This window comes from Colobus angolensis, unplaced genomic scaffold (genome assembly GCF_000951035.1).
Source record: "Colobus angolensis palliatus isolate OR3802 unplaced genomic scaffold, Cang.pa_1.0 Scaffold245, whole genome shotgun sequence".
NCBI lineage: Eukaryota > Metazoa > Chordata > Mammalia > Primates > Cercopithecidae > Colobus > Colobus angolensis.
In genome coordinates, this window is record NW_012115655.1 from 2504177 (window position 1) to 2531830 (window position 27654).

At 54.2% G+C, this 27654-nt stretch overlaps 3 protein-coding genes across 12 annotated transcripts in view; 2 read left to right on the top strand and 1 right to left on the bottom strand.

Annotated features, from left to right (window-relative positions):
* The window catches only part of FAM131A (family with sequence similarity 131, member A), a 10906-nt gene extending 4800 nt beyond the window's left edge, over positions 1-6106 (top strand). For all 4 annotated transcript variants that reach the window (XM_011945830.1, XM_011945831.1, XM_011945827.1 and 1 more), the window contains 4 exons: positions 1573-1666; positions 1916-2098; positions 2584-2700; positions 4322-6106. In XM_011945830.1, the coding sequence (XP_011801220.1) occupies positions 1597-1666; positions 1916-2098; positions 2584-2700; positions 4322-4797 (846 nt within the window). In that variant the 5' untranslated portion in view covers positions 1573-1596 and the 3' untranslated portion in view covers positions 4798-6106. The remainder of the gene's footprint in view (positions 1-1572; positions 1667-1915; positions 2099-2583; positions 2701-4321) is intronic.
* CLCN2 (chloride channel, voltage-sensitive 2) lies at positions 6016-21650 on the bottom strand. 4 transcript variants are annotated; one of them, XM_011945823.1, is made up of 24 exons: positions 21281-21650; positions 18832-18988; positions 18541-18672; positions 18041-18169; positions 17821-17954; positions 17638-17715; positions 17479-17557; positions 17221-17346; positions 17040-17124; positions 16850-16951; positions 15534-15618; positions 15214-15369; positions 14736-14805; positions 14380-14490; positions 13927-14140; positions 13488-13621; positions 13077-13249; positions 12860-12974; positions 12566-12639; positions 12271-12324; positions 12121-12159; positions 11843-11947; positions 6774-6860; positions 6016-6632 (listed from the first exon to the last, which is right to left on the bottom strand). In XM_011945823.1, the coding sequence occupies exons 1-24, from the start codon at positions 21341-21343 to the stop codon at positions 6438-6440; spliced, it is 2697 nt and encodes an 898-aa protein (XP_011801213.1). In that variant the 5' UTR covers positions 21344-21650; the 3' UTR covers positions 6016-6437. The 4 variants fall into 4 exon arrangements, with proteins under 4 accessions (XP_011801213.1, XP_011801214.1, XP_011801216.1 ...); XM_011945824.1 differs by having other exon boundaries at positions 14380-14439; positions 21281-21515; XM_011945826.1 differs by lacking the exon at positions 18541-18672 and having other exon boundaries at positions 21281-21515.
* A 1115-nt stretch (positions 21651-22765) lies between these two features.
* Positions 22766-27654, top strand: POLR2H (polymerase (RNA) II (DNA directed) polypeptide H). 4 transcript variants are annotated; one of them, XM_011945821.1, is made up of 5 exons: positions 22766-23447; positions 24845-24928; positions 25012-25105; positions 26268-26351; positions 27237-27654. In XM_011945821.1, exons 2-5 carry the CDS (start codon positions 24880-24882, stop codon positions 27352-27354), a joined length of 345 nt encoding a protein of 114 aa, XP_011801211.1. In that variant the 5' UTR covers positions 22766-23447; positions 24845-24879; the 3' UTR covers positions 27355-27654. The 4 variants fall into 4 exon arrangements, with proteins under 4 accessions (XP_011801211.1, XP_011801209.1, XP_011801212.1 ...); XM_011945819.1 differs by having other exon boundaries at positions 22766-23438; XM_011945822.1 differs by lacking the exon at positions 26268-26351.

Consider the following 27654-nt stretch of genomic DNA (forward strand, 5'->3'; position numbering starts at 1 on the left):
CCATTATTACTCACTATGATTAAAGGCCACAAATGGGATACATTGACAGAGAGTGATTTGTTAGAGACTAAAGAGAGGACAGACTACCAAGAAGGGGGCCAGGAAAGCTACTCTGACGAGGTGGTATTTTGGCCCAAACTGGAAGAATGAGAAAGAGCCAGCGAGCCATCAGAATAGTCCAGAGGAGAAGAGGAGCACTACATTCACTACACTTTGGCCTGAGAAAATACATGGGATTGGAGGAGGCTGGGGGAACACCACCTCTGCCGACCTGGGCAGGAGACGTTGAGGGCTTGAGAAAGGGCAGTGGCAGTAGGAGTAGAAAGGACAGGGTAGGAGCAGGGAGCTTGCCAGTCGTATTATTATGTCTTATCAACAGATATGGGCAAGCCAAAGCCTAGGGGAGAGTTGATGGTAATGCTGAGGTTTGGAGCCAGGCTGGATGGGAGAATGGTGGGTGATGCAAAAGAAAGAGGTCAGGAAGCAGGGCTGTATGTGGGGAGAAGGTGTTGGGGTTTGGTTTCCATCTTGCTGAGTTTGCCGGAATGTGGATGGGAAGACCAAGAGGAGGAGCAAAGGGCAGAGGGGAGGGGAATCTTTTTTTTTTTTTTTTTGAGATGGAGTCTTGCTTTGTTGCCCAGGCCGGAGTGCAGTGGCACCATCTCAGCTCACTGCAAGCTCTGCCTCCCAGGTTCACACCATTCTCCTGCCTCAGCCTCCCGAGTAGCTGGGACTACAGGCGCCCGCCACCACGCCTGGCTAATTTTTTGTATTTTTAGTAGAAATGGGGTTTCACCGTGTTAGCCAGGATGGTCTCGATCTCCTGACCTCATGATCCACCTGCCTCGGCATCCCAAAGTGCTGGGATAACAGGCATGAGCCACTACGCCCGGCCAGGGAGGGGAATCTTAAAGAAGTCCTAGCCCGGGTGCAGTGGCTCATGCCTGTAATCCCAGCACTTTGGGAGGCCGAGGCGGGTGGATCATGAAGTCAGGAGTTCGAGACCATACTGGGCCAAGATGGTTAAATCCCATCTCTACTAAAAAATACAAAAATTAGCCGGGTGCGGTGGCGGGCGCCTGTAATCCCAGCTACTTGGGAGGCTGAGGCAGGAGAATCGCTTGAACCCGGGAGGCGGAGTCTGCAGTGAGCCTAGATCACGCCACTGCGCTCTAGCCTGGGCGACAGAGCAGGACTCCATCTCAAAATCAAAAAAACAAAAGAAGTCCTGGATACCACACTCTTCTCCCTTCCTCCTCTTCCCTCTCCTCAGAGGTCCTACTTGTGGTTCTTCATTTCCTGCCCTGCCTCCATCTCCTCTGGGTGCTGGGAAAGTGGAGGATTAGCTGAAGTTTTGCTTCTTGGAGCCTGTCTGAATCTCCGTTGCTTTCTGGGAGGACATAATTCACCTGTCTTTCTTATCATCTTACATTTCCCTGTAGCCACGGGGACATATGTGCTGTTCCTTCCTAGCTCCTGTCTCCTCCTCATGCCTTCGCTGGGGTATGGGCATGTTAGGGGGAAGGTCATTACTGTCAGAGGGGCACTGACCTTCTAATGGTGTTATCCAAGGTGAATGTTGGAGACACAGTCGCGATGCTGCCCAAGTCCCGGAGAGCCCTAACTATCCAGGAGATCGCTGCGCTGGCCAGGTCTTCCCTGCATGGTATGCAGCTCCTCCCATGTTTCTGGCCACTTTGTCCTTTCTCCTCCCTTTTGCACAGTCCCTTTGGAACTCTTTCCTGTGAGCACATGCTGGGGTCTCCCCTTTCTTCCCTTGCTCAGGTGAATCTCAGCCCCTTCTCCCACCCAAAGGGTCACATAGATCCTGACTACTGCCACCCTTCCACCTCCCTGCCCCTGTGCTCCCTGACCTGGTCCCTTACCAGGCTCCTCCACCCTCCCCTGTCTCCAGGTATTTCCCAGGTGGTGAAGGACCACGTGACCAAGCCTACTGCCATGGCCCAGGGCCGAGTGGCTCACCTCATTGAGTGGAAGGGCTGGAGCAAGCCTAGTGACTCGTCTGCTGCCCTGGAATCAGCCTTTTCCTCCTATTCGGACCTCAGCGAGGGTGAACAAGAGGCTCGCTTTGCAGCAGGTGGATGGCAGAAAGGGAATAAGTTACACTCTTGGCACAGGGCTGTTTTTTTTTTTCTTTTTTTTTTGAGACGGAGTCTCACTCTGTTGCCTAGGCTGGAGTGCAGTGACGCAATCTCAGCTCACTGCAACCTCTGCCACTCCAGTTCAAGCGATTCTCCTGCCTCAGCCTCCCGAGTAGCTGGGATTACAGGTACCTGCCACCGTGCCTGGCTAATTTTTGTAGCTTTAGTAGAGACGGGGTTTCACCGTCTTGGCCAGGCTGGTCTTGAACTCCTGACCTAGTGATCCACCCGCCTCAGCCTCCCAAAGTGCTGGGATTACAGGCGTGAGCCACCACACCCGGCCAGGGCTGCTTTCTTGTCTCCTCAGGTCTGACGTGGGGGTTGGAGTCTCTCCATACCCTGTTTCTCCTCTCTCCTGTCTCCAAGCTGAGCCCTAGACTTAGCTCACCTTCTGTGCTTATGCATTCTGTCCCTGTGACAGGAGTGGCTGAGCAGTTTGCCATCGCGGAAGCCAAACTCCGAGCGTGGTCTTCGGTGGATGGCGAGGACTCCACTGATGACTCCTATGATGAGGACTTTGCTGGGGGAATGGACACAGGTGAGGGACATCCTGGGCTATTGCTGTGGTGGATCTGCCTGACAGACCTTGGGATTCATTCAGAGCCACACCCAGAACACTCAGCCTTTGGAAGGGGAGGGGAGAGGGGCAGACTCAGTCCAGGCAGGCCTGGACACTCCAGGGACAGGAAGGCTGTCCACACTCATGGGTAGGAAATGAGCAGACAGAAATGGAGTAGTTCCTTTCCCACAGGTGCTGAGGCTTCTCTGCCTGTCTGCACAGTTGTGCCTTGCAGTCCTCAAAAAAAAAAAAGAAAAAAAAAAGCCAAAAGACCTCAAGGACACCTTCTGTGCAGCCACGTCTCTGGGAGGGTCTGCAATACCTTTGCCTCTTCCTCTCCAAGGCAGCCTTCTGGCTGGCTGTGGCAGGGCAGATGAGTTGCAGTGCACAGCCCAGCACCTCACAGGGCTGCATCCTAGGTCAACAGGAAGGCATGCTGGGCCTGGAACACCCACGGGGCTGTGCTGGCTCCAATTCAGCATCCTTGCATTCCAGCCTGTGGGCCTTTCTCCGGGCCAGTGCTTGCAGAGGGGACCCTGCAGGGCTCTGCAGCTGTGTTCGGCCCTCCTTTAATCTTTCATTCCCTAGACCACATGGCTGACTTTCTCTGTAGCTTCTGGGCGCAAGTCTCACAGGCCACCATTCCCCACAACCTCTTTGCCTTTGAAGATTACCTCTACCATCCCCTACCCCTCCAGTGACTTAAGTTCTCCAAGGCAGGCAATACATGAGAGTAGGTTGGAAACTGCTGCTGTGGTCTGGAGAGTTGATTTGGATGTCTGAAGCCAAGATGGAACCTTAAACCACAGGCATTTTTGTTTGATTGAGTTCCAGGCCTACTTTGACCCCTGGAGTAATGATAATAACTAACATTTATCCAAGGCTGCTACTAGCCCATGTGGAATCTTTGTACAAATTGGAAAAAGGCACCCCTTTCTCTGGCAGGCCAGGGCATGCTGCTTGGTGAGCAGAGTATGGGTTAGATTTTGCTATCTCTCACTGCCTTGGACAGGCCCTGTGGTGTGATGAGCAACCTGTATGGCCATATGTGGTGACCCTGCATTTACTGCTTGTTTACTGTGTGCCAGACACTTTTTCTTTTTTTTGAGACGGAGGTTCACTCTTGTTGCCCAGGCTGGAGAGCAATGGCATGATGTCGGTTCACCGCAACCTCTGCCTCCCAGGCTCAAGCGATTCTCCTGCCTCAGCCTCCCTAGTAGCTGGGATTATAGGCATGTGCCACCACGCCCAGCTGATTTTGTATTTTTGGTAGAGATAGGGTTTCTCCATGTTGGTCATGGATCCCTGAGATCCTGACCTCAGGTGATCCGCCCGCCTCGGCCTCCCAAAGTACTGGGATTACAGGTGTGAGCCACCACACCTGACTGTGTGCCAGACTCTTATTCTTGTATTGTTAGAATCTCCATCTCGCCATTAAGGAAACTGAGGTCTCAAAAAGTTGTGACTGGTTCAAGGTTACCTAGCACCTACCCACCACCCCCAGAGCTATGCCAGGGGTGGAGTGGGGCGAATGTGGCTTCCAGGTTGGCCAATTGAAATGAAGCCAGCAGGACTATCTTCTTTTCTCTTCCCCTCACAGACATGGCTGGGCAGCTGCCCCTGGGGCCCCACCTCCAGGACCTGTTCACCGGCCACCGGTTCTCCCGGCCTGTGCGCCAGGGCTCTGTGGAGCCTGAGAGCGACTGCTCGCAGACCGTGTCCCCAGACACCCTGTGCTCTAGTCTGTGCAGCCTGGAGGACGGGTTGTTGGGCTCCCCGGCCCGGCTGGCCTCCCAGCTGCTGGGCGATGAGCTGCTTCTCGCCAAACTGCCCCCCAGCCGGGAAAGTGCCTTCCGCAGCCTGGGCCCACTGGAGACCCAGGACTCGCTCTACAACTCGCCCCTCACGGAGTCCTGCCTTTCCCCCGCTGAGGAGGAGCCAGCCCCCTGCAAGGACTGCCAGCCGCTCTGCCCACCACTAGTAGGCAGCTGGGAACGGCAGCGGCAAGCCTCTGACGCGGCCTCTTCTGGGGTGGTGTCCTTAGATGAGGATGAGGCAGAGCCAGAGGAACAGTGACCCGCATCACGCCTGCTGGTGGCGTGCGTCCCCTGGCTGCTGCTAGGGGCAGAGTCTCTGTGCCCAAGTGTGGGCTCAAGGCTCCCAGCAGAGCTCCACAACCTAGAGGGCTCCTGGGAGCGCTCGCTTCTCCGTTGTGTGTTTTGCATGAAAGTGTTTGGAGAGGAGGCAGGGGCTGGGCTGGGGGCGCATGTCCTGCCCCCACTCCCGGGGCTTGCCGGGGGTTGCCCGGGGCCTCTGGGGCATGGCTACAGCTGTGGCAGACAGTGATGTTCATGTTCTTAAATCAAAATGCCACACACACATTTCCTCCTCGGATGATGTGAACCACTAAGGGGGTTGTGACTGGGCTGTGGGGGGGTGGGGTGGGAGGGGGCCCGGCCACCCCCTACCCTCCCCATGCCTCTCTCTTCTCTGCTTTTCTTCTCACTTCCGAGTCCACGTGCAGTGCTTGATAGAATCACTCCCACCTGGAGGGGCTGGCTCCTGCCCTCCCGGAGCCTGTGGGTTGAGCCGTCCCCCAAGGCCCCCTGCCCAGCTGGGCTCGTGCTGTGCTTCATTCACCTCTCCATAGTCTCTAAATCTTCCTCTTTTTTCCTGAAGACAGAAGGGTTTTGGTCTGTTTTTTCAGTCGGAGCTTCTCTTCTCTGGGAGGCTTTGGAATGATGAAAGCATGTACCCTCCACCCTTTTCCTGGCCCCCTAATGGGGCCTGGGCCCTTTCCCAACCCCTCCTAGGATGTGTGGGCAGTGTCCTGGCGCCTCACAGCCAGCCGGGCTGCCCATTCACGCAGAGCTCTCTGAACGGGAGGTGGAAGAAAGGATGGCTCTGGTTGCCACAGAGCTGGGACTTCATGTTCTTCTAGAGAGGGCCACAAGAGGGCCACAGGGGTGGCCGGGAGTTGTCAGCTGATGCCTGCTGAGGGGCAGGAATTGTGCCAGTGAGTGACAGTCATGAGGGAGTGTCTCTCCTTGGGGAGGAAATAAGGTAAAGCCTTTGTCTGAATGAAAGGCCAAGGCTACAGTACAGGGGCCCCGCCCCAGTCAGGGTGTTAATGACCACGCTGGGGAGGCCTCTGGCAGATCCTGCATTCCAAGGTCACTGGACTCTAGGTTTTTGTGGTTGTGGGAAGGGTGGGTGGCTTTAGAATTAAGGGCCTTGTAGGCTTTGGCAGGTAAGAGGGCCCAAGGTAAGAACGAGAGCCAATGGGCACAAGCATTCTATATATAAGTGGCTCATTAGGTGTTTATTTTGTTCTATTTAAGAATTTGTTTTATTAAATTAATATAAAAATCTTTGTAAATCTCTATATACATCTGGTCATTGGAGGTTCCAGTTATAAACCCATCTTAGTTCCACCCCTGTCCCCTCAAAGGGGGAGCAGGGGTCAAGTGACCCCAACCTCATCCTGCCAGGGCAGGGCTGATCTTCCTGCCCCTGGAAAACTTGCTGTAGGTGGGCAGTGGGTGAGATTCCAGGTAGGATGAACTGGGAGAAGCTGGCACCCCAGGTCTGGAGGGGGCTGGGGTACAGCCTCCGGCTGTAGCTGCCTCCTGCCTTCCCAAGGCAGAAGGAATGAGAGATGCACATTCTGGGATGACAGGCATGGCTAGCACCATCCTAGGCCACCCACGAGGGGCTCACTGGCATTTGTCGTCGCTGTCGGAAGGGCTGCCCTCCCGGGGGAGGCCATGACGGGAGTGGGGCCCCCAGAGTGCATGCACCTCAGTGGTCTCCGTGTCACTGCTGCTGGTGGCACTGTCTCGGAAGCTGGCGAGGGGCGGCCGAACTTTCACACCCTGTGCTGTGACAGAGCCCTCGATAGCCTTCCGGAGCTGGAAAGGTGAGAGGGACAGATGTCTGGACCCAGAGCTCCCGGCTCAGACTCCTCCCTACCTTCCTCCCCAGGTGAGCTGGACATAAGCTTCCATGCCTTTTTGGAAGTGGAGCAGTTTTGGAGGTCACCATCACCTCACCTCCTTTAGAGTAACGATTCCAATGAGTCTGCCAATACTGGTGACATAAGCATGGTCCACTCCCAGCAGTGAGAAGATGGTGTGAGTCTGCAGTGTGGGAAGAAAAGAGATTGGACTTGATGGACAATGGGTAGCTCTAAATGACAGGCTACAGGGGCCCAGGACAAGGTTGGCGTGGAATAGAAGGGGTGCCACAGATTGGGAGGGAAGGAGACAGGACTGCTGGAGGGAAAATAATGACAATAGTAATAATAGAATGTTTCTGTGTCCAGGCCTCAGAAACTTGATACTCAAAATTCTTATGTTGCTTACATTGATGAAAAATAGGATGGGGGAAGAATTCTTAGTCTCATGTTAGAAAGGGGGATGCAGGACAAGAACAACTCTTCACACGTGAAATCTAGTGATTGGCCAGGCTCCATGCTAGGTCTTCATTATCATTTAATTCTAGTACTGTCCTGAGAACTAAGCATTAGGAGAAGCAGCATGGGGCTCAACAGTGAAGTGACTTGTTCCAGGCAGGTCATCAGGAGTGGCTGTGCAGCCCCAGTCACTTTTCATCACACCAGAGAGGGACGCACAACCCCAGTCCTGTTTAGTTGCAGATATACCGAGAAGAGAGAGTCCACACCCACCTTAAGGGCGCTGGGGCCCTTAATCCTGTGCCTCTCATTCCACTGCTTCTCAGTTGCCCTCCTACCTGGCTGGCCAAGTTTGGAGTCTCCCGTGCTCTGGCATTCCAGTGTTGGCCTGAAGCATGCTATGCTCTTATACAGTCTGCCTTTTCTAGGGTCCAAGCAGTATCCCAAGTTCTGTTGAGATGCAGCTTGCAGTCCAGGAGGACAATGGTCACCCCCATCTTTCCATGTTTTTCTTGCTTTGAGCCCTCCCCTAAGCTTTCAAATATAATCACCAGCGGTTCAGAAACTGTCAGCCAGTTCTCCTTATGCGTTCAGTAGATTTTCTTGGGGCCAGATGTCTTGAAAAATGCTCTCCTGACTCAGCAGTTCCTGGAATTTTTGGCCTATCATTTATCTCCCTGTTCTGAGTTTACTTGTAAGCCTCTTGGCTTAATGTTTGAATCAAGACGAGCATAATAACAGCTTCTTGTGCACCAATTACTCAGAACTCGCTTAAATTACCTTAACACTTTTTAAATGTTCTCACGCATTTGAAATTCTTTAGGGAAGGATTTCCAGAACCTTCCTAAATTTCTCCACCCATGGCATGATAGTACTTAGAGGGGCAAGAAGTTCAATTTTAGAATAAGCTCTTCCGGGCGCAACGGCTCATGCCTGTAATCCTAGCACTCTGGGAGGCCAAGGTGGGTAGAATGTTGAGCCCAGGAGTTTGAGACTAGCCTGCAATATGCGAAACCCTGTCTCTACAAAAAGCCAGACATGGTGGTGCATGCTTGTAGTCCCAGTTACTTGGGGGGCTGAGTTGGGAGGATCACTTGAGCCCAGGAGGCAGAGGCTATAGTGAGCCATGATCATGCCACTGCACTCCAGCTTGGGTGACAGAGTGAGACCCTGTCTAAAAAAAAAAAAAAAAAAGTTCTTCTGTGTTCCTTCAATACCTATAACACAGTTGTCATGTGGTTAGCGATTCCTCCTCCTATCTAACTTGAGTCCTGTGTGCTACAAGTTAGCTTTAATTTCCTTATCTGACTTCAGAGGGAAACCTTTTTATTATAAGGTTTCCTGTGTTAATAATCCCTTAGACTTGTCTTCTTATGGTCAAATAACCCCTCTCATCTTCTCCCAAGGAGCCTATTAAATAGTTCCCTTGAATTTTCTTTTTCTCCACAATCCTAATCAGGTGAGCTTCTGGCGGGTGATATGCCTTTCAGGTTTGCAAACCACTTGCCCCTGACGGTCACCAAGCCTTACCAATTCACTTCCTGAACATCCTGGCCATTACTGACTCTAGCCTCTCTATCCTCACCAAGACTGAGACTGCAACAGCCTGATGGGTTCTTCTCCTTTCTGCCTCCCTTCCCTCCAGTCTGGCCCTGCTTATCCTATGCACTTTGTCAAACCTGAGTACAGCCCAGACTCCCTAGAAGGCCCATGAGACCCCTCCCAAGCCAACTCCAGCCTGTCTTTGTAGTGTCACATTCTACTGTGCACTCCAGCTTCCAGTCTCCAGCTTCACATAATCACTCTTCTTTTTCTGAAAACATTCATTTCTTCCACACTTCAGCTCTTCTCTCATTATTTTTTTAAACATTTTTTTTAGTTAAAAAATTTTTTTTTGGCCGAGTGCAGTGGCTCATGCCTGGCCAATATGGTAAAACCCTATCTCTACTAAAAATACAAAAAATTAGCTGGGTGTGGTGGCACGCTCCCGTAATCCTGGCTACTCGGGAGGCTGAGGCAGGAGAATCATTTGAACCTGGGAGGTAGAGGTTGCAGTGAGCCAAGATCGCACCACTGTACTCCAGCCTGGTGACAAAGTGAGACTCTGTCTAAAAATAAATAAATAAATACATAAAATTTTTTTCGTTAGAATACAGTCTTGCTACGTTGTCCAGGTTGGACTTGAACTCCTGGGCTCATGCAGTCCTCCCACCTCAGCCTCCCGAGTAGCTGGGACTACAGGTGTGCACCACCATGCCCAGCATATGCTATCTTTTAAAATTCATCTCTCAGTATAAGTAGTAGTAGTAGTAACAGTAATTCCTAACATATATTGAGTATTTACTGTGTGTTAGGCCCTATTGTAAGTGCTTCACATGTTTCAAGTCCTGTAATTCTTAGAAAACTCAGTGAGGTGTGATCCGCATTTTACAGATTGGGAAAGTGAAGCACAGAGAGGCTAAGAAACTTACCAAGGTACACAGCAAGCCAGCATGTAGCATAGTGAGGATTTGGGTTCAGCTGGTCTGGCCCTAGCATTGGTCCCCACTCTGGCCTTTACCATTGCTTCTCCGTGGGTGGCTTCTGAATGAATTAATTATTAGCTGGCACAGTGATCTCCAGTTGCACGGGTTTCTAAGTAGTCTCCAATGTTTTCTCTCTCTTATCTGAATGTTCCCCTCCTGAACTTAATTGGGTGACTACCTATTGATTCCTCAGGCCTGTAAGGACATTTTGAATTCTAATCTTCTATGTTCTTATCACTTCTAGTTCTTTGTACTTTTGTTAGTTGGTTCCTCAAAGGCTTCTTCTCTTCCTCTGATTTTCAAGTTTGTAACAAATATCTACTTTGTTCTTTTTCATTTGATTTAATTAGACATCACGGAACCCATTGGAGGGCCCATACTTCTTGGGCCTGGGAATAGTGAACTGACACGGAGAGGGACAACATGGCCTTCTGAAAGAATCCTGGGAGCAGGGCCAGGAAATCTGAGCTCTGGGCCTGACTCTGCTGTGCTGACTCAGGCACATTACCTCCGCGCTGCATGCCTCAGTTTCCCTGTGTATTAATATGGTTAAGGCCACAGGCTTTTGAGTCAGACCATCCTAGATTCCAGGCCCAGTTCTGCTACTTATTATTATTTTTTTGAGATGGAGTTTCGCTCTTGTCATCCATGCTGGAGTGCAGTGTCGTGATCTCGGCTCACTGCAACCTCCACCTCCCACGTTCAAGCAATTCTCCTGTCTCAGCCTCCCAAGTAGCTGGGATTACAGGTGCCAGCCACCACACCTGGCTAATTTTTTGTATTTTTAGTAGAGATGGAGTTTCACCATGTTGTCCAGGCTGGTCTCAAACTGCTGACCTCAAGTGATCCACCTGCCGCAGCCTCCCAAGATGCTGGGATTACAGGCGTGAGCTACTGCACCAGTTCTGCTACTTATTAGCTGTGTGTCCTTGTGCAACTTGCTCAACCTCTCTGAACCTCAATTTTCTCATCTATGAAAACTGGCACATCACAATATCTAATAGTGTGGTTGTGATGATTCAACACTTGAAGAGCTTAGCACAGTGTCTGGCACATAGCAAGCATTCGAAAAATGTCAGCATGATCATCATCATGAAAGTCTGAGGAGTAAGATCATTGTGGAAAAGCAGAGGTTTTGGGAGGAAAGGCTTTACATAAAAGCCCTCTCAGGCCTATTACCTTTTTTCTTGCAACTGCACTGCAGTTTGCTACTCATCCAAGGACTTCATGTTCCTTTATTACCTTTTACCTTTTTGTTTCTCTTTTGTCCCCTGTGCTTCCTGCCTTAGTCTCCACTTGTCCATGCTATGCTGGCTCTTAGGCAAAGTTTGTGTGTAAGCTAAATGCCCAAGCTGCAAGTTTTGGGCATGTCTATCTGCTGCTTATCCCCTCCCCCAAACCCCCCAGTGCTTCAAGGCTTGTACATTACGCCTGTCAAAAATTTAGCTAAAGCACCCCTTGGCTTCTGCTGGTCCCAGGAGCCATTTTACCAATGCAGGCTGCCCTCCTTAGGCGTCCTGGAAGTAGAGAGCTCCTGGCCTCCTCTGGTGTCTGCCTCACCCACCACCAGGCAGTTCTACTCAGTTTCTCGCCCCATTTCTACAGGCTGCTTTGCAGTTCTGCTGAGCAATCTTCCTGCATCCCCACCAGTTTTCCTTCGGCCCACATTAAGGCAGACTTTCTGGGGTCTGACATTCCAAGCCCCCCACTGGGTGTTTCTCATCTTTGTTTATCTCTTCTCTGCAGTCTCCCCACCCCTACTTGGATGTTTGTTAGCTTGTTTATTGGATTTTCTTATCCTGCCTGTTTCTTACCCATTTTTTCCCGCATGGGCGTATCAACCTTGTTGGGCTGTGGTGGCCTCCTGCCTAGCTCTGACCCTGGCTTGGCCTTCTGGCTTCCACCCAGCTCAAGCCCTGTCTTTGTTACTTCTTTGGTCCAGAGTTCCCTCGAGGGCAAGGCTGAGCAGAGGAAAAATGATGCCTGGCTCCACTACAGAGCAGGAGGAGGCTGCTCCCACCTCCCATCATCCAAGCAATGTCTAAAAAACATCTCAGCACTGAGCCAACTCCCTTCTCCTCCCTCCTTCCCCACTGGCCTGAGTCCAAACTTGTAGGGGGACCAAGATCCCCACTGTGTCCTGAGAGCCCAGGGCAGCCCTGGGCCAGGCTGCTGGCCCTACCTTGTGCAAAGAGGTCCGCTCCACCAGCTGGAAGGGAGCAGGATCAATTTTGCAGTCACTGAAGTTGACAGGTTCATCTAGTTGTTGCTCCTCCCACTCCAGAATCTGAGGGGAAGAGACTACGAGGGTTAGGGAGAAGGTGCCTGTAGCTGACCTCACCTCCCTGAAAGCTGATTTGCCCTTTTTCCAACCCCGTGGTCCCTCCCACGGGGACAGCAGCCAACATGATGACTGAACACACCCAGAAAGACAGGGTCCAGAGTCCAGTGGCACCTTACCTCTTCAGGGCTCATCTCGCCTTCCAGGTCTGCGTCACTCTAGTAGAGAGGGAGGGAGGCTGGCAGCTAAGGGCTCTGGAGTTTATCCAGCCTAGACCCTGCCCTCCCTGCCTGGTGCCCCGGAGCTGCTGGAAGAGCAGGCATACTTACTGCCAGGGAGATTCGGACCCGCTTCAGCTTGCGCTTCTCACAGGATTCCAACTTCTTCAGTTTTGTTAGAGCCAAATCAGAAAGATGAGGAGTTGAGGTTATAGGGAAAGGGGAGGTGAGGGGAAGCAGTGGAGCCTAGGGAAAAGGGCATGCCGCAGGACCCGAGCTGACAGCAGGGAGGGCTGAAGGGCAGGGAGAATAGAGGCAGGCACTACAGGGTTTAATGATGTGGTCTCAGCATTGGTGAGGGAGCTGGGGAAAAAGCAAGCTAGGAGGAGAGGCTCCAACCACTCACCTCTGAAGCAGCCTCAGGGGGTGGACTGCCACAGAAGAGGCTCCGGAGGGCGATGCCTGCCGACTCCGCGCTCCCTGTGTCCCCAAACATAAGGCCCCAGGGGGCAATGTCATCTTTGCGGGAGAGGACCAGGAAAGGTAAGGAAGACGGGGAGCGGTATCGTAGTTCCAGCCCTGGCCCATGTGGGCAGCCTCTTCCAGCTGGGATATGCCCCAGCAATAGGGCTGGGCAGGGACTCTAATGGATCTCAGTAGCTTGGCTGAGGCTCTGTTGACACAGGAGAGACGGGCTTACCTGTGGGACTCTCTCCAAGGTTCCTGGTGACACTGGGCCCCCTCTTGAGTGCAGGCTTTAGGGGCTTGTGGGTCTCTCCCCGGGCTGCTGGGAAGCCTGAGTCTTCTGTGTTCACCTGCATGGTCAGGAAGGGGCTGGTGGGACCATGGCCCCAGACCACTCTCCCAATCAGTCTACACAAAGACATTTAGGAAGTGTTTGTGGCTTTTCCCCTCACCTGGAAGCAGACAGAAGCCTCAGGGCTAGGGGGACCCTCCTGATCAGATGGTGGAGAGGTCTGGGTGGCTCTGCGCTCCTGCATGTGCTGCTGCCGGCGGGCTGGGCTCAGCTGGGCCCCCAGCAATGCCACCACCTGTGAACGCTCGATGGAGCCCAGCAGAATCATGGACTCTGGACAGAACAGGTGGAAGGACTCAGGAGCTGAGAGGGAGCCCTCCAGCCCCGTCCTTCTCTCACACTCAAGAGTGGAGCCTTGCATTCAGGCCACACACCAGAGGGAAGCCCCCACCTGGCAAGTGCTGGCCCATTCCCTTTGGAAGCAAGGAGACCAGTCCTGAGCTCCCTGCCCCTTCCCGAAGCTTCGACCCTTGGAGATGCCCCTAGCACCTGGTCCCCCTCCTGGCCTCACCAGGGGACTCCACTAGGGCCAGCATTCGGCCCTTGGTCCTGTGCAGTGCCAACCGCAGGTCCCGGAAGGTGCAGCTGAGGGCCACATGGGGAACATCCCGCACCATGATGTCCTCCACACGCACCCGGTACTGCCTGGGGGCCGAGAGGGGCGCTTGGTTTATGGTCAGCATGGGAGGAGTTGCCCAGAGCATTACCATCCCAGGGCCACAAGGAAGGCTCCAGAGCCCATCCATGGGGATGGGGGCTAAGGGCCAAGGGGTGCTCCCACCCTTCTTTCTGAACAGCAGGGGCCAGCTACAGTCCCTCCGGAGTGTGGACGAAGGTGGCTCATCTCCCAGCTTCATAGGCTCCAGGACCTTGCTGGAGGTGGGTGTAGGGGGATCTAGGATGCCCTCTGCCCCTCACCCACAGCCCCCTTGGCACCCAGCCCTCCGTACTGGTGGCGGCCCCAGCCCAGCTCAGGCAGGTAGGGCAGTTTCTTGATTCGGATGATGCTGTCATAGAGGGAGGGCTGTAGACTCTGGGCGACAGCATTAGCCAGGATGACGGCGATCATGACAGGCAGGATGTGGGCAATCTGGCCTGTGAGTTCGAACACGATCACAGCCGTGGACACTGTGTGTGTCACCGCTCCTGCCAACGCAGCCGCCCCTGGGGACGGTCACACTCAGTCTCCTCAGGGTGCCCAAGCCCCAGAAGACTCTCCACAACCAGGGCAGGTCCTGAGTGGGTCCCTCAGGGCTGCCCAATACAGTCCCGGGATTGGGCCTGTGCATCTGATGGAAGCCTGCTTTCTGCCAGCAGGGGGCACCAGAGTCTCAGACCCTGTGGCTGGGGCGTGGGTTGGGGGTGGGGGGTCTTCCAAGGCTGATGGGACCTGAGGCACTCACCAACCACAGCGTAGCCCCCAGGCACAATCCGGTAGGTGCTGCTGTCCGTATGAATTCCATCTGGGAACCAGGCGGCCATGCTTTCGCCCACCAGACGCCCAAATGCTGCTCCTTCAGGGAGGGGGGTGGGAAGAGAAAGAGGCAGTAGAGGGGGGAGGGCAGAGGGCACTAGGAAGAGAGAGGGTCAGAGGGTGAGGGAGGGGCCAGTGGGTCATTCAGTGCAGGGCACAGCCCTGCGGGGTCAGGGTTCAGGCTAGGGCTGGACCAAAAACCCCCTCTTGGGCAGAGGGATGACCGGGGGGCGGCCAGAGGGTGGGGAACGTGCAGGCCGGGATAGCAGGCAGCTGAGAACTCACCAATGACAAAGACAGGCATGAAGGCCCCACAGGGAACTGGGATGGTGGTGGCCAGTGCAGACATCCAGAACTGCAGGCAGGGGGTGGTTCAAAGGCGAAGAGGCTCCACCTGGCCCCAGGCAGCCCACAACTCCACCCAGGAGAAGTCTACCTCGCTGATCAGGTAGGCATAACCCTCCCAACTACCCCATAATCCTCCCAGCTACCCCGGAACCCCCAGGCCTCCCAGGTGATGGCAAGGGGAAGGACTCTGGAAGCAGATGGCTTGGGTTCAGATCATCGCTCTGCCCTCTAGCTGTGTGACTTTGGGCCAGCTACTTCGCCTCCTTGTGTTTCGACTCCCCATCTTTCAAATGGGGATAATAATAGTGCCTTTCCCATGTCACTGTGGAGAGGCTTCAAGGAGTGAGCACTGCATGGCAGGTGCTTAGAAGGGCAAGCTATGTAAAGGTTAGCAGTGTACACATGAGGAGCCCACCTTCATGAGAATGAAGATGACCAGGGTGAGGAAGACGTTGGCACGTGGTGGGTTCCAGGCCTGTGAGGTGCTGGGTGGTTCTAGCTCCTCCACCAGGCCCTGGTGGACCCATGTCCGATTGTCAAACAGGGTGACCAGTGTCTCTTTCTGTGAGAGCTAGAGTGAACAGGGTGCCTCAGGCTGGGGAACCAACAGGATGAAGGGAAGAGGCCATGGCATCCCATGGGGAACAAGGGGTCCCACAGTCACACTGGGGCTGTTGGCTTTGGAGGGAATGCCTTCCAAGGGAAAGCACAAACTCCTGTTCTGCCTGTGGTTACCTGTCCAGCCATGAACTGTCCAAAGCCAGGGGGGAAGGTCAGCGTGGAGATAAGCAGGGTCACCAGAGCCGGGAAGAGCAGGCGTCTAGAGTCGTAGGTTTCACATCAGTCGTGGGTGGCCAAGGGCTGGGTGCCCTCGCATATCTCAGGGCTGAGGTCAGAGCAGAGCCTTGGCTCTTTCATGAAAACACTCAGTCCTGACAGAAGGTCTCCTCTGCTGTTTATGATATGATAGCCCCAAGGGTTATCCCTTGGGTATGGTGGACTGGAGTTATAAGTGCAGGGGTCTGACCCAAAGACCTTTCTGTCAGCCCCGACTCTGTAGGTGGGTAGCAGCAGCAGAAAGTCCATCCCCCAAGCCCTCCCTGGGGCCCCTCCGAGTTGTTATTCCACCCTCTGCCCTCAGAAGCCCATGTGAAGGGCATATTGTGTGATGGGGTGGAGAAGTTTCTGCCTCTGTTTGTCTCTCTGCGGTGACTCAGAGTGAAGGTCAATGTTGGGAGAAGCTGGGGTCACTTGTGAAGTTAACCAGAGGTGTGTAGGGAGCAGGTTCAGCTGGGTGCCCTCTCTCTGAAGGATGTCAGTCCCAAGGGAAGTCATGTCTCAGGCCTCCTCACTCCCAATTCTCAGGGTCACACTGACAGAATTGTGTTCTGGAGATAAAAAAAAAAAATCTCGGCCATGCACAGTGGCTCATGCCTGTAATCCCAGCACTTTGGGAGGCTGAGGTGGGTGGACCTGAGGTTGGGAGTTCGAGACCAGCCTGACCAACATGGCAAAACACCGTCTCTACTAAAAAATACAAAATTAACCAGGCGTGGTGGTGCATGCCTGTAATCCCAGCTACTTGGGAGGCTGAGGCAGGAGAATAGCTTGAACCCAGGAGGCGGAGGTTGCAGTGAGCTGAGATCGCACCACTGCACTTCAGCCTGGACAACAAGAGTGAAACTCCGTCTCAAAAAAAAAAAAAAAAAAAAAAACCAAGAAATCTCGTCCATCCTCATGGGTCATGGGGGCAAACAGGCTCAAACACTCTCCAGGGAGCATTCCTATATGGGCCAGGCCAGCGGACCTGAGGAGGGCTTAATCTTTGATTCCCAAAAGTCCTCTGCCACTGACTATAAACTTAAAAGTGCCAATTTTCAGGTAATTCATATGAACATAAAAATGCTCAGTCAGCCTGGAAAACACCCTGGCTGATTTCTCAGGGGGGTGCCTGTTTTGACTGGGCCACTCTCTCGCCATCACTGTCCCCTGACCTACTGCAGCCCTTACACAACCCAAAGCAGCCTGGAGAGGAGCTGAGAGCCACTCACTTCCTCATGAGGAAGCGATTGATGGTTTTCTGCTTCCGCATCACCTGGACAATCTTCCGGTTCAGGTAGACAAAGAGGGCTCCACCGAAGCCACTAGCAATACTGGAAAGGGAAGAGGCACCTGACTGAACAGGAGTCTTCCAGAAACCCCTGCTCCTCTGCAACACCCCCAGGCCCCTCAGCTCCTCACCCAATGACAGCAAAGGCCGGTAGCTCCTGCAGGTCAAAGGGGAAGTCGAGCCGGAATCGGGTTTTGAAGAGGGCTGTAATAGTCTCTAAAGGGAAGAATAGCAGAGGGAGGCAGGCCTAGCCTCATGGGCCCCCTACCTGGCACCATCTCGGGCTGCCCTCATCCCCTGGGTGCCCCCCACCTTCATCCCGGTTCCAGACTGCCAAGACCCGGAAGATGAAGGCACTGAAGGTGGCAGCGAAGAAGCCCCGCCAGTAGTTCCGCACCGCGAAGAAGGTGGAGGTGACCTCGATGCTGAAGAGGACGCCTGTGAGGGGGACGGAGACCGTCGCTTAAGGCCTGGGCTTGGCCTAAGGCCTCAGACCCAGAGAAGAGGGGTCAAGGAGGAGAGGCCAAGGGCAGGGTTGTGGGGCTGGACGGACCTAGGAGCCCTGCCTACCTCCAATAGGTGCCGCAAAGCAGCAGCCCACCCCCACGGCACAGGCGGCAGCCAGCATCTCTGTGTTCCGGGATTCATTCTGGCGAGAGTGGTGGCAAGAGGGGGTCAGCCATGGGCTCAGCAGCCTCTGCCCCCCACTTTCCCCAGGGTTCCCCTTACCTCATAGATACCCCCAAAGAGGGAGAGGAACTTGCTGAGAAGGGCAGCACACATGCTTGCAATATGCACAAAAGGGCCCTGCGGGGTGGGGCAGGCAGTGAGTCGGGAGGGGGCCCACCCTGACCTTGGCCTAGCCTCCTCTTCCACCAGGAGGGACGCCTTCATTCCCCAACCTGCAGTTACCTCTTTGCCAAGCGGCATCCCGCTGCCCAGGGCGCAGGTCAGCCCAATGACCTTAGCTATAAAGGTCTTGAGTGTGAGGTATTCTTTCAGCACCACTCCCCGCAAGATGGTCTTCATCTCAGGGATGCCAGAGCCTGGAGAGGGAACAGTCTCAGGAGAGGCATTTGGTGCGCCCATTTCAGGGGTCCCACCTCTGCCCTCCCCTTCTCTTCTAACATACCGACAGCCTGAGGGGCCAGGATCTGTGTGAATCCGGCTGAGAAAGTGATGAGGACAACAGGGTAGGTGACCCAGGCCAGGTACTGGAGTAAGATGCTAGTGTTCAAACCCTGGGACATCCACTGCTGGGCTGTGGGAAGACGACCTGCTGGACCCCCAGTGCACAGACCCACTACCTGCCTGGCCAGTGGACCACGCTGATATGACAGGCTGTCCCAAGGAATACCACATAGAGTCAGGGCATGGGGGAAGGAAAGGGTCCTCGAGGGCATTCACTGGGACAAAGCCCAACCTGGGCAAGAGGGTCACTTGGAGAGGGGACACAAGAAGCTGTACCCTATGGGAGTGGCCGAGAAGATGCCTGAATCTGGGCAGTCAGACTGGCTGGGGAAAGTGGTCAGTGGCCAAGAAGCCAAGATGCCTTCCTCCACGTCTAGATGAGTATAGCATGGACGCAGGAGGTTTCTTCCCAGTCCTCCCCCTGCCAGCTGTCACCCTCACCTTGCAGACAGGCAGCAATGGCATAGTCCATGGCCCAGCTGACCAATGCCATGAGGAGCCCCAGCAGGACCAGGAAGATCCAATCTTCACCAACCCTGGATACTAGGAACTTGTGGCAGCGGACAGAACAGACTGGATGCAGGGAAGGGAAGAAGGGGGAGGCTGGCACCAAAGTGCTCCTACCCCTTTTACGGCCCCCTCAACTGCCCCCTCCCCCCCCAGCAGCTCTAATGGCCTCTGCTCCCCTCAGCATAGCACAGCCAGGTGCCCTGCCCCCAACCCAGTTCTCACTGCGGCATCGGGCACAACGGCTCCGTCCATATTCCAAGAGCTCTGGGGCAGCCCGAGGGGAAGGGGGACCTTTCCAGGGTTCAGGCCCTCCCAGGCGAATCCGAGCAGCTTCCTCTTTGGCAAAGGCCCCAAGGTCCTGAGTGTACCGGCCATACATCTGGAGCAACAGGGGGGATGGGGGCATTTGAGGTCATGGGCTGAGTGGGAATGCAGGGAGGGTTCTTAGAGCCTCCACTCCCCTTCTCCCAGCCCCCACATTGGATATCCCTCTTGAACACACAGTTCCCACTCTGGCCCAAGGTGTGGGAACAATGCACATTGCAGACTGTGGGGGCTGTCCTGGTCAGAGTGATGGGGACAGCCAAGGTACAGGGACACAGCTCTGGGGGTGGCAGAATAATCGGTCCTCTTCTCACAGGCCTGGGGCTGGGGCACTGAGGAGGAGTGAGAGGGAAGCCCCAGAAGAGGAAAAGATGGAAAAAACCTGTGGCACAGTCTAAAAGTGGGAGGCGGGAAGGTCAGGGAGTAAGGGATGATCAAGGGCACATGGGCAACAATAAGAGCCTCATGGAGCTCGGGGCAGCTGAGTTGGGCCCAGGAGCAGGCACAGCCCCAATCCTTATCACGTTCCTGCTGGGCCTCTGGCCTGTGACCAACTCAGTTGCACCCCTCCCACCCACCCTAATCCCCTTGTCCCCATTCTCCACTGCCACCCCCACCAGCCTGCCAGCCCAGCTGGGAGTGGAAAGCCTCTTGCCTAGGGTGGAGAGGGCTTGGTGACCTCAGTCCCACTATGGAGCTGCACTGAGCCCAGTGGTGGGTTAGGGGACAGCAGAGGCTGAGGATGGCTGGTCTGTGACTGTGGATGCTGGGGTGATGGGACCAGAGAGTCGCCTGAACCATGGCTAGACCTGCCAAGCTGGGCGTGTGTTGGGGGGCGGGGAGGAGTAGATTCCGGCTGCCACCCGCAGAGCTTCGGGACACAAAGGGCTCCTGTTGGGGCTGGAATGGGGCGGGGAGGAAGGGAGGGAAAGATAGAGACAGAGAGAGGGTGAGAGATAGAGAGTGAGGAAAGGGAAAGCAAAGAGAAGAGAAGAGAGAGAACTAGAGAGGAGAAAGGAAAAGAAAAAAGAGAGGCAAGGTGAAGGGACAGAGAAGAGAAAGAAGGGGATGAGAGAGGAAGAAGTCGGGAGGAGGAAGAGAACGGAGAGTATTAAGAGGCAAGCACGGTGTAGGAGGAGGAAGGCGAGAGTGGGAGAGAAAGACAAAGGGACAGGATGGGGAAGGGGGGCGGGGGCAGGCTGGAGCACAGAGTGCCCGGGACAGAGCTGATCCTGAGAGCTCATTCCAGAGACAGCTGGAAGGGACGGAGATGGAGAGGTGGTGGCTGGTGTTAGGAGGCACCATTTCAGAGGCCAGGTGCCTGGCTTCCTTGACCATGCTCCTATCCTGGTCTGGGCCGATTGACAAATGTCTCCTACCCCATCCCAAGGGTTGGCCCCTTTACCCTTGCTCTATTCCCACCTCTCCCTGTCATCCTGATTCATCCAGCTACTTTCTCCTAACTGGGCACCTCCCAGACTTAGTTACAGCCTCTCCTCCCCAAGACGTTCCCTCCCTGCCACCTTCCTGGGCAAATTCCAGCCCAAGCTGGTAAAAAGGAACCAGGGGCCCCTTCCTTTCCCTAGGGCTTGGGTCTTCCACCCCAGTGACATGAGGAGGGTCACGTGGCTTCTCAAACACCAAGTAACAATGGGGGCGATAAGTCGGCTCAGAGCCCAGGACCCCTGCTTCTAATGAGGTCAGGGGACACACCCAGCAGTGGGTGGGGGCTGGATACCCCACATCAGCATGGACAAAGGTTCCAATTCCCACACCCATTCCTGCTTCACCCACCCTCCCTAATGCTCCTGTCCCCCAGAGTGGCAAGCCACCTTTTTCCAGAGTCAGTTGAGGGGCTCCTAGAGCCAACGCTGGGTGTGGAGCCCCCAGAGGTAGGGTCTGGGGCGGACCATCTTTCTATACACTAGATTCTATGCTTAGCATGGTGCCATGCACATGGCAGGGACACAGAGAATGTCTTGGATGGTGGAAACTTCAATGGTGTGAATGGCGCCGCGGAAAGGGCAGTGGGGTGCTAAGACTTGAGCCCAAGTGGTGAAGGGGGGGAGCAAAGAAAACGTGCATTTTGGGGGGGGTGAGGGGAAGGGTGACACCTGGGACAAGCACTTGGTGTCCTTGTCCTCTGCAGGCCCTCAGCCTCAGCCAGAAACCAGCATGCAGTTTTCCATCCCTTCGGCCCTGCAGCCTCAAACTTCCAAGCCTCAGTTTCCCCAGCTCAAAAGGCTGGGACAGGATTAGGGTAGGCCCCCGGTCCTCGCGCTTCCCAGGGTAACCTGGAGCGGCGGTCCCGGAGCGCACTCCTCGGGCTCAGCTCAGCTTCACTTACCAGGGTCTGCTCGTACTGCAGCGCCCGCGGCTCCATCCCTTCCTCCACCGCCGCGGCCGCCATCTCCGCGTACTGCCCTCTCGCCTCCCTCGGCGGCTCCGGCTCTGTCCTGGACTCGGCTCCCGGCCCGCAGAGTCAGCGCGGGTAGCCGTCCCGTCCCCGCAGCTCGGGAGGCCGAGAGCAGAGTGCGGCAGGCCCCCGGCGGGCGCCGCTGGCGTAGCCTCCCGCTCGCGTCCCCTCCTCGGCAGGCGGGCCGAGGGGCGGTGCCCTCTGCGCTGCTCCGCCCGCCGGCCCCTCCGGAGGGGACAGCCCAGTCAGGCTGGGGTCCGCGCGGGGCCTCCCGAGAGGCGGCAAAGGGCGCTGGGAAGGCGTAAGCCCGCGCCGGCTCCCTGCAGAGGCCCGGGTCGGAGAGGGGCGCCCGGGAGGGGCGCCCGGGAAGGGCGGGTCTACTGGCACGTGGAGGGGCCCACCCGGGTTCGCGGTTCCCAGTGCCCAGGCAGGAGGGGCTGCAGACGCCTGAACTCCGTAGGGGTTGGGGCTGGGGGCTGCGGAGCTGTCTACATCGGATTCCTCTGGGTCAGCCCGTTAGGAGCCGCCTCACCTCTGCCCCTCCGAAGGGACGAGCGGCCCAGACAGGCCCAGGAAGGCCCCTCTGCCCCGTCAGGGGTGAAAAGCAAAGCTGGGAGAATTCGGAGGGTGTTAGAGCCGTCTTCCTCATCCTTCCTTTTCTCGGGGCTCCCCTGGGGAGGTGCACTTGGAGCAACCCGGCCTACGGGGTGTGCAGGGGTGGAGGTTGGGGAGGGCGCCGGAAGGGGTAGGCCGGAGGGAAGGGAGCTCCAGGTGCCGAGAAGTCCACTTCTGGGACGCGGGCGTGGGTCGCTTCTCCCTGGTTGGGCCCAAGGAGGAACCAGAGTCGGGGCTTCCATCCCTCCGCTTTGGGGGAACCGCCTGTTGGTGCTCTGGGTTCTCTATCAGGGGCTGGGGAAGGATAGAACAGAAGGCAGAGCGCACGCAGGGTGGGTGGGCAGCATAGAGATAGTGTGAGAGGAGCGAGAGCAGCGCCCAGGAAACGCACAAGTGTGCGGGACAGCCAGCACCAGAAGGAAGGGGCATTTGGGAGGCAGAGGAGGGGCTCAGGGGGCGGGGGCAGTGCCCGGGAAGGGGGGCCTTGTGATAGAAGCCAGCACGCAGGAGGAAGGGCCAGTGTGAGGGAAGAGCTGGTGCCAAGGGACAGGGCAGTGCCAGGCTGAAGGGGCACGGAGGGGATCCGTGTCCAGGAGAAGGCAGTGGAGGACTAAGTTGGAGGGGTAATGCCCGGGGGAGGCGGGTGGCGGGAGCCAGGCTGAGGGGGCGGTGAGGGAGAAGACAGCAGGGCCTGGGGGAAGAGGGCAGTGGTGGGAGGGTGCAGTACGAGGGGAAGGGACAATACAGGCTTTCCTCTTCTCCATAGCGACATCTTGGCAAATTCCCAAACTGGACGGATCCGGCTCGGGTTACATCCAGCAGGGCCGAGCCGGCCCAGGCAGGCCTCGGGGTCCTCGGTGCCGGCTGGAGGGGCTGGGCACCTCTGGGGCGGGGTTCTGCTCCACCTGCCCTCGGCGCGGACTGTGCCCTCGGCGGGCACGCAGACCGGCGGGGTAGGGCTAGGGCCCGGCTTCTCTGGGCCAAGGATCAAGGTCTCTGCCTGGGTTAGGCCCCCACGCATTCCAATCTTCGGGACCTGGCCTCTGAAGAGGGCGCAGCAGAGCCCCAGCTGAGCGCTAGAACCCGCTTTACAGCCGCGGGAGGTTGGACCTATTGTTTCCCCGCCCTGGGCGGGGCCACGTGGACGTGAGACCCGCCCTCAACGCCGAAGCCTCAAGGGAGCAATCTTTCGGGGCGGAAGTTAAGTAGCCCCGAGCAGGAGTCTGTGGCGGAAGTGGTCGCGTTACCGCTTGTTTGTGCGCATGCGCCACTCTTGTCTGCGTGCCGCGCCTTGTGGAGCTGCTTTTGCTCTTCTCCCCTCTTCTGCACGCGAGGGGGTGCGCGTACTCCCAGCTGTGGTCGCCCGCTCACCCGTTCTGCTGCTCTCGTGGCCCCCTCGCGATGGCGGGCATCTTGTTTGAGGATATTTTCGATGTGAAGGATATTGACCCGGAGGGCAAGAAGTTTGACCGAGGTAAGTAAGGTACGTAGGGGCGATTTGGAGGAAGAGGCTAACCTCGCGGACATGCCCCTGGACCCCGTGTCCACCCAGCTCTTGTGGCCTGCCCCTACCAGCAGGTCCTGATGTAGGGACCTCCCTCAGGAAACATTTTATGGATGAGAAAAGGGAGACTCCCGAGCTTTCTCTGGCTTCACGCATGCCGTGCCCGGTACCTGGGTGGCCTTTTGTCATGGTGCTGGCAAACTCCTGGGCATCTTTATAATCGCTGCCTGCTCTGTACTAGAAGCTGTCTTGTGAGACCAGCCTGGCCAACATGGTGAAACCCCGTCTCTACCAAAAATACAAAAATTACAGGCGGGCGCCTCTAATCCCAGCTACTTGGGAGGCTGAGGCAGGACAATTGCCTGAACCTGGGAGGCGGAGGTTGCAGTGAGCCAAGATCGCGCCACTGCACTCCAGCCTGGCGACAGAGCGAGACTCCTTCTCAAGAAAATGAGAGTCCTCATGAGGTGGGTGGTGCCTTCCCCATTTTTTTCTGAGAGGTAGAGTAATCCACCCAAGGCTTCACAGCGAGTAATCTGACTTCGGAGCCTGTATTCTTGTATTACCCTCATAATCCTTAGCACTTTAAGTCTTTTCTGAGTTAGAATTAGCTGCTTGGTATATTCCTTTTTTTTTTTCTTGAGACAGACCCTCGTGCCCAGGCTGGAGTGTAGTGGCACGATCTTGGCTCACCACAACCTCCGTCTCCCGGGTTCAAGCGATTCTCTGCCTCAACCTCCCAAGTAGCTGGGATTACAGACATGCTCCACCACGCCTGGCTAATTTTGTATTTTTAGTAGAGACAGGGTTTCACCATGTTGGCCAGGCTGGTCTTGAACTCCTGACCTCAAGTGATCTACCTGCCTCGGCCTCCCAAAATGTTGGGATTACAGGCGTGAGCCACTCCACTGGCCTACACCTCTTTATTTTGTCATCTATCAGTAATTTTCTCTTTGATGTCTCTTTCTTTGCCTGGAGACTCAGATGTTTTTCAAGACGGATACCAGTTCTTATACATCTTGATAACTCCCCTCAGCACAGTGCCTGTCATAGAAAGAAGAAATCTTTGGATGATTGAATAACTTGCCCAGAGTCAGGTTCTCAGTCATCCAGGCAGGCCTAGAACCGGGTATTATTTGCTGCTGAAGTATCTTTGGTTGTTTTCTGGGGATTACGTTCACTTGTCACAGTTTTTCCTCCCCTTTTCCTTCTTGCATGTCTGCTTCTGACTGAGCCTGCATTTCTATGAGAGCAGATGAGAGACCAGTGGATGTAGACTGGGTTAGATTGAGTATTCTGTTGCATACAATCCTACACTGTAGGATCTGCCTTGGGCCTGGCAATACCTCTGTCACTCTTTTCCTGCTTCTCCCCAGTGTCTCGACTGCATTGTGAGAGTGAATCTTTCAAGATGGATCTAATCTTAGATGTAAACATTCAAATTTACCCTGTAGACTTGGGTAAGTATTCAACACAGACAATAATAAGAGGTATTTTGCTGCTTCTGCTATTCTTCACTCTCTGGTATTGCTGTTATTTTCAGGTGACAAGTTCCGGTTGGTCATAGCTAGTACCTTGTATGAAGATGGTACCCTGGACGATGGTGAATACAACCCCACTGATGATAGGCCTTCCAGGTGAGGGAGTGGAGAAGGTAATACTTGAAATATGCCTTGAGGACTAAGTAGATAAGTGATATAGAATGACTCTTCTTTAATTCCTGGAATAAATGATGATCAGCAGAATCTGAGTAACCTTAAGGAAATTTCTGCACTTAAGAATTCAAACAGGCCAGACACTGTGGCTCACACCTGTAATCTAAGCACTTTGGGAGGCTGAGCAGGAGGATTGCTTGAGTCCAGGAGTTCAAGACCAGCCTGAGCAACATAGCGAAACCTCACTGCTACAAAAAAAAAAGGAAAAAAGAAGAAAAAAAAAAAGGCTGCACATATTGTCATATGCCTGTAGTTCCAGCTACCTGGGAGGCTGAGGTGGGAGGATTGCCTGAGTCCAGGAGGTTGAGGCTGCAGTGAACCATGATTGCGCCACGGCACTCCAGCCTGGGCGACAGAGTGAGACCCTGTCTCAAAAAAAAAAAAGAAAAAAATTCTAACAACCAGGTATTTATCTATAACAGTGATTACATGCTTGTGAGTTGTAGCCTTTTGAAAGCTGAGGAGGTGACTGCTGAGTGACCTAGGCTATGTGGGTCTTGTGTCTTGGGAGGGAGCTTGGTGTGATGGAAAGACTTTGGCACCCCACTTGAGTTCATTTCTCGGCTCTATCACTTACTTGTTGAGTAACCTTAATCTCCTTCAGCCTGTTTCCTCATCAGTAGAATAGAAATGGTCATGCCTACCTCACAGGGTTGCCATGAGGACTAAATGACATCATGTTTGTTTGTAATGTGCCTTTTTTTTTTTTTTTTTTTTTTTTTTAAGACGGAGTCTTGTTATGTCGCCCAGGCTGGAGTGCAGTGGCTCAATCTCGGCTCACTGCAAGCTCCGCTTCCTGGGTTCACACCATTCTCCTGCCTCAGCCTCCCGAGTAGCTGGGACTACAGGCGCCCTCTACTACGCCCGGCTAATTTTTTTATATTTTTAGTAGAGATGGGGTTTCACTGTGTTAGCCAGAATGGTGTCGATTTCCTGACCTCGTGATCTGCCCACCTCAGCCTCCCAAAGTGCTGGGATTACAGGCTTGATACACTGCACCCAGCCGACCAGTAACCATTTTTAAATGGGATTTTTTATATTGTTAATTACTGTTAAGAATAACTTTGCTGCTATTGTTCCACAGGGCTGACCAATTTGAGTATGTAATGTATGGAAAAGTGTACAGGATTGAGGGAGATGAAACTTCTACTGAAGCAGCAACACGCCTGTAAGTTACATAATCTTATGAGGTTCTTTTCCCTCTCCGTATTCTGAAACTTTGAGCTATGCTCCTACTTCCTCTGTTGGGTCCCTCTCCTCAGGCACCTCAGACCTAGGTGGGAACTAGAAAGAAATGGTTCTGAGAGCAGTTTCCAGTCTGAAATGTAGACTGCCCTTTGTGAGGCCCTCCTGGCCCAGCGGTCTAGATGAGAAACTGGTTATCTCACTGTGTAAAGTGCAAAGGAGACTTGCTTCTCCAGAAACAAATGCAGCATTAAGTGATTATACTATTAGGCTGTGTGTGTGTGTGTGTTTTGCTACTCTGTAACCTAATCCCTAGTTCCTTGATTTTCCTGTCCAGCTATTTTTTCTTTTCTTTAAAATCTTATTAAAACAATATGTGCTTTTTGTAAGCAATTTGAAATGCAGAAGAGTAATGTGAAGAAGGAAAAAAAAAGTCACCTGTAATTCCATACCCAGAGATAACCTTTTACATAGCCTTTTTTGCATATCCTGGTGTTCTGTTTTTTCCTTTGAGACTGTAGTGTTTATTGTGTTTTCTTCTGCTCTTTTTGCTTAACATTATGCAAAACATGTTTCCCCATGTTAGCGTAAAGCTTTTCTTAAATGTTTTAATAGTTGCATAACATTTCAGTAAGTGGATACATCTTGATTCATTTGACCATTCCCCTGATTTAGGGCATATAGGTGTTTTCCACCTTTGCTAATATAAAGAACAACGTCTTGCACATATCTGTACATTGATCTTTGTCAGAATTTTGGTTCCTAGTGAAAAAACAGTAGAAAGATGCCTCTTCTCTTTCTTAGGCTGAGATGGAGAGCTGCTGAGTAGCAGTGCTCCAGACTCATGGGATGGGGCCTTCTGTTTCAGCTCTGCCTACGTGTCCTATGGGGGCCTGCTCATGAGGCTGCAGGGGGATGCCAACAACCTGCATGGATTCGAGGTGGATTCCAGAGTTTATCTCCTGATGAAGAAGCTAGCCTTCTGAACTTCGCCGGAAGCCAGCCTTGCTGCCTAGTCACTCAGATCATCGGCATTGTTCAAGCCTGAGTGGCAGCCAGTCTTGTTCACCTGTTGAGGAGGGGCTGGCTCACTGTCCACTGTGGTGGCATCTTTAACTGGCCTGCACTCAAAGGGAAACTGACTTGCCTGTGAAAGACACAGTGGGAAAGCTGCAAATGAATCAGAAGCTTTATGTATATGATTTTTAAATTAAACTTTACTTTTTCAGACTGCCCCTCCCCTTTTTGTAAAAAGTTCATTTACTGTACAATCATTTTTTGCAATT

What these genes read in the sequence shown, in the direction of transcription:
- CLCN2 (XM_011945823.1), bottom strand. Translation starts at nt 21,343, where the DNA reads ATGGCGGCCGCGGCGGTGGAGGAAGGGATGGAGCCGCGGGCGCTGCAG. An exon ending in CTTTGCGGCACCTATTGGAG is followed by an intron (nt 17,347 to 17,478) that starts GTAGGCAGGGCT and finishes TCCCCCTCACAG; the next exon opens with GCGTCCTCTTCAGCATCGAG. An exon ending in CATGCCTGTCTTTGTCATTG is followed by an intron (nt 14,491 to 14,735) that starts GTGAGTTCTCAG and finishes CCCTCCCTGAAG; the next exon opens with GAGCAGCATTTGGGCGTCTG.
- POLR2H (XM_011945819.1), top strand. Translation starts at nt 23,366, where the DNA reads ATGGCGGGCATCTTGTTTGAGGATATTTTCGATGTGAAGGATATTGAC. An exon ending in GGGCAAGAAGTTTGACCGAG is followed by an intron (nt 23,439 to 24,844) that starts GTAAGTAAGGTA and finishes GCTTCTCCCCAG; the next exon opens with TGTCTCGACTGCATTGTGAG. An exon ending in ACTGATGATAGGCCTTCCAG is followed by an intron (nt 25,106 to 26,267) that starts GTGAGGGAGTGG and finishes ATTGTTCCACAG; the next exon opens with GGCTGACCAATTTGAGTATG.